This window comes from Hevea brasiliensis, unplaced genomic scaffold (assembly GCF_030052815.1).
Source record: "Hevea brasiliensis isolate MT/VB/25A 57/8 unplaced genomic scaffold, ASM3005281v1 Scaf446, whole genome shotgun sequence".
Taxonomy (NCBI): Eukaryota; Viridiplantae; Streptophyta; class Magnoliopsida; order Malpighiales; family Euphorbiaceae; genus Hevea; species Hevea brasiliensis.
The window spans coordinates 65,172-70,438 of record NW_026614969.1 but is presented as its reverse complement, the minus strand read 5'-3'; the positions used below and the strand labels follow the sequence as shown (position 1 = coordinate 70,438).

At 29.2% G+C, this 5,267-nt stretch overlaps 1 protein-coding gene across 1 annotated transcript; it reads right to left on the bottom strand.

Moving 5' to 3' along the window:
- Positions 1 to 3,772: 3,772 nt before the first annotated feature.
- LOC110661220 (uncharacterized) lies at positions 3,773 to 4,306 on the bottom strand. Its single transcript, XM_021819793.2, has one exon. The coding sequence runs from the start codon at positions 4,304 to 4,306 to the stop codon at positions 3,773 to 3,775; it is 534 nt and encodes a 177-aa protein (XP_021675485.2).
- Positions 4,307 to 5,267: the final 961 nt, after the last annotated feature.

Sequence of the window (5,267 nt, the reverse complement as noted above, 5' to 3'; positions counted from 1 at the left end):
TTTCACTTGACCCATTGTGCAATTATACTCAATTTTGTCATAGAATCAATTTAACTATCTGAGCGAGGGCAATAACACAAATATGCTTAATAATCCTTCTTGGGCAGTATTAAGCCTCAATTAACAAAAATAACCCAAATTTCCCAATAAGAGATATTTAGTTAACCAGAGCATTAAACCCCTAAGTTATCAGAACTTACCCTCTAACATTTAGCCTCAATTTCCACTCTTAGCTAAAAATCTATGTTAATGGTTATTCAAGCAAGATTCACAATCTATTTCTTAGCCGAATCATGAATCAAGGATCATTCAAGCATTATTCCTAACATCCAAAAGCATTAAAAACAAGAATAATAATTAATTGTTAAAATAGAGAAAATATATCAAAATTGATAAAATTACTTAGGTCGAGCTACATCAAAATCTCTAGCTAAAAGATTTAGCTATTCATATTATTAAAAATCAACACAAACTTAACAAAATTGTATTCAATCATAGCAATAACAAATGGGTTACTAAACAAAAATTAAAGAAAAGGAAAGAGTAGAAAGAAACTCTAAGAAGTTTGAAGACTTGTGAAGAACACTTGCTCCAATCTTCTCAAAATTTCTCCTCTCTAAAGCCTTGTTCCAGCTCAAAGATAGAACTTTTAATGTGTTTGGGAGCTTAAGAGTCAAGAATGGATGAGAATGGTTGATAAAAATGTAGGTCTAGTCATTTTTTATGCTCCCCTCCTTTCTCCCCACATGTCCAAATCGTTACAAAGAGAAAAACTCAGTTTTGGAATTTTCATACCCTGGGGTTGTGCCTCCACTTTGCTCTTCAATTCTTTAAGTTTTCTCCAAATTATGCAGAAGTTTCATGGCTTGGGGGTGGAATACTTCTCCATTCACGGCTAGGGCATGAATTTTGTGCACTAAAATGCTGCCAAATGATTCCCTTAACTTGACTTTAACAATTCATGACCATTTTTACCTAGAACAAAGTGAAAACACTAAAATTAAACTAAGAGCAATAAAATTAACAAAATTGTTATTAACCATATATATATATGAATTAAAAAAACTACTAACTAAAGCACTCAAAATAACCAAAAACCAACAAAATTAATTAAACTAAATACTATGCACCTAGCATGAACAACACTTAGCTTGGAATGATATGCAAGGAAGAGTACTTTAATTTTTCTGTTAGCTCAACAAAGACATAGTGCGGTGAAGGTGGTATCATTGGAAATAAGGATCCTTAGGAAGTGTATTTAATAGTGTCATCAATGAGCTTAAATTGATGGTCTTATATTTTTCCTCACCCATCAATTCTATTTGTGCTCATATTCATGTGGGAATTCTATTGATAACTCAACTTCATAGGAATATTGCTCTTCCACTTTAGGCTCTATCTCTTCTATAGGTTCAAATTTCCATGAAACTTTCTCTTTCTTCGAACATTAAGTATTTGAGTCATCATCGTAGAGTAGCACCTCATTATGCACCATTGGACTATCAAAAGTCTCATTCTCCACTCTAGATTGGTTATCAAAAATTTCAAATTAAGTAAACACCTCTTAAAATCTCAAATTCTTCTCTTCCAGTTGATGCTTAAATTCCCATGAAGTGCCCTCATTATCCCAACTTTGTTTCATCTTTTGATTTTCGTTATCCTCCCACACAAAATATATTTTTTTTTCATTGCTTCTTCCAATTGAGCAATTATCTCTTCGAGTCTTGAACTCTTCTCGTCTTGAACTCTTCTTTTCCTGATGCTCAATTGAATGGTCTATAACAATAGGCTGAGAGATGACATGTCAATGGTAGTCAAAATCTATCATATCATTTTGCAAGTAAACTGCATCCTCATGACTCCCAGTTGCCCAAGCTCCATTATCTATCAAACTTCTTGTCACTTCATTCAAACTACTGTAGAAACTAAGAATAAAAATATGATTTGGAAGATTATAATTTGTAAATTACTCTACCATTTCATTGAATCTTCCTCAAACAATATATAACGATTCCTAGTGTCATTGAACAAAACTTGTGAGTACTGGTTGATAAAACATCATAAAGTATCTCACAAGAAAAATAAGATAAAAATACATAAGAATAAAATTCAAAAGAAAAAAAATATTTAGATTACTAGTAAAATTAAATATTTTGATATTAAAGCATCAATCCCCAGCAACGGCACCAATAGCAATCAAATTAAAATAAATTATGCGAACATTAAAAATCTTAAGATTCTAATTAAAGAATTAAATTAATTATTTGGTATAATCATAGACACTATTTGACCTTAAGACTATAAACATATAATATTTGTAATTTATTCAATTAACTGCATTTAAACGAAAAAAATCTATAGCTCAATAATAGTACGAAAGAAAGTATCAGCAATAACTAAGATAACTTCATTATTTAAAGTAAATCTGTACATATGACATGGAAAATTAATTATAGAATAGTAAATAAATATTAGTGGATTTCACAAAATTTAGTTATTCATATTTTAAAAACAATTTTTTATTAAATTATAACTAGTTTTTTGACTTATTTAATCAATTTATAGTTATTTACTATTCCATATATATCAATCCTACATAATATAATTTCTCCAAAAGCAAGAGCTGCATAATTCTCGAAAAAAAAAAAAAAAAATAGCTGCATAAATTACGTTCACCGGCACAGTCAACAAAGAGAGTGCCATTGAAAGGCTACGTGATGTCATGCATTACTCTGCCAAACTCAACTATAGGAAGTTTTCACGGTTCGCTAAGTTCTAAATGGCCTACCATACAAATGTTGGTTGCATTTAATAGCTTCCTCCTTTACAATTAAAGAGTTAATTTTTAAGTTTCTAACCTTATTTATTGCACTCTCTCATCTCATCATCATTAATCTTTGTTGGCATATGGTGTGTCTCTATATATAATTTCAGCTTATATCATTTGTACAAAATTAAAAAAAAAAAAAATAAGAAATTGAGTTATAGTTATTGCTAATTAATTGTTTCTTAACGGTCATATCCAAATTTTATTATATTGTATGATTTTTTTTTTACATTGAAAAAATTGAAAATATAAAGAGATTAGAGTTTCTCTTAAATTATAATTTTAGTAATAAAGGAATTGAATTATTAGACTAACTATTTATGTAATTCAATAATTTAGAAAATTATTTAATAAATAATATTACAATCACATAAAAAAAATTAATATTCATAAAAAGTATTTAGAGCAACTAATAACTAATTTAAAGGTTTAGTCTAATTATAAATATGATTTATTCTTTATTGATTAAAATTGATATAATTTTTGTAACAATAAGTATAGCGGAGTTGTAGCTATATATATGTTGAATTTAAGAGATTTAGAATCAACTTTCCTCTCCATATATATATATATATATAATCGAAAAATAAAATGATATAATTTTTTTGTGATACTATTTTTGATGCGAGTTAATATAATTAATTTTTAATTTTCTTCTCACCATCAAACTTTTATTTTTTCTTTTTCTATTTTTAACACTTCCATCCTCTTTGTGATGACAATAATGGGACATGGAATGAAGAAGCTTTTTTTTAGAGCTAACTTAATGAAAGGGGGATTCTATGTAAAGGAAAACATTAAGTTGCCATTCTTTCTTGGTAACGACATCATGCAAGGCAAACAGACAGAAGCAAAGTCTCTCAAGACACGCACACACAGACACACACAAACAAACAAATTTGCTCAAGAAAATTCCGTACATTTTAACCATTCAACTTCATATTATTAATTCTCTTCTTCTTCTTCTTCTTCTTCTTCTTTCCCTGAATGATCAAAGAACAGCCTCAACCTCCCATCTTCTCTACTAGCACGAAAGATGTCACTCTTAGGGATTCGTATCTCCTCAAGGACAAAGCTATCATCTTCTTCATTGAATGAAAGGTATGTGTAAGGCCTCCCTGTCTTAAATATTTTTAAGCAAGAAATTGGTGGGGGAAATAATCTTCCTCTTGTTAATGGCTTCCCAGATGATAAATTCTTCAAATGATGAATCTCTTCTTTCTTATACATGTCATCTTTTTCATCGGTTTCTGCTAGCAGGGAATTAAGCTCAAATGATGATGAAGAAAAGAGGGATGATAAGGATAATTGTGCATCTAAAAAATGGAAGGACGATGATAAAGAAGTCTCTTCAAGAGAAAGATCGCTGAAGTCAGAAATGGGAGTGCTGTTAGTGGGTTTTGTATGTACCCATGATGATGATGATGATGAGGCGGAGGAGGAGGAGGAGGAAGAAGAGGAAGTGGATTGAGACTTCATCTGGGTTGAGGTGGTGGAGACCTAATTCAGCATGCTAAAAAAACTTTGAGCTTCCATACATAGTGAAAGTTATGGAGAAATAAAGGTGAAAAAATCAAGAATCATAAGTGAAAGATTTAAAAAGGCTAAGGTTTATATTGGTATGCGGAGAGAAAGAGAGAGAGAGAGAGAGAGAGAGAGAGAGAGAGAGGAGTAACGCATGAGTTCAAAAGTTCAACGGAAAATTATGTACATGGAAGGTTTTCGATGGACATGGCCGGTCCGGTTTAGATTTAAAATCGAACCAATTTAGCTTGAATTCAAAATGAACTAAAATCGGTTTAACTTAAATCGACTTTGAGCCGGACTAGAAGGATTTGGTCGAACTAATTTCGAGTTAAAATCAATTTTTTCTTCTCTAAAAAAAATCAATTTTTAGATTTAATTAAAATTAGATAAATCAAAATTGAATTGAAATTAAAATTGACGTCTCGAGACAAGAAAGGACTTATAATCCAGCCAGTTCCCTAAATCAATGAATTAGAATTGCTAACTTAAGTGTGTGTGTATATATATATATATTCATGATTCATTTCACTCGGTGGTGGACTTAAAAAAAAAAAATTAATCGCTGAAAACAAAAATTATATTTTTTATTTCAAAATATGAACCCATAGAAAATGAATTAGTATTTTTTTAATAAATTAAGTAGAATTATATAAAATTTAAATTTAGACATAAGATTGATAAATTGCCGACTAATACAATATAATTAATATGTTACATAAAAAAAAAATAATATAAAATTTAATTTTTATTAACTTTATCTCTTACATTGTAATTAAGTGCATAGTAAGTGTAATGAGTATATTATTCAATTTTTTGTAAATAATTAGATAATAATTTTGATCCATCTAAAGTATCAAAATTTATATATTAAAAAATAAAAATACATTTTTATAACGAAACTAAATAAATTTTA

What these genes read in the sequence shown, in the direction of transcription:
- LOC110661220 (XM_021819793.2), bottom strand. Translation starts at nt 4,306, where the DNA reads ATGAAGTCTCAATCCACTTCCTCTTCTTCCTCCTCCTCCTCCTCCGCC.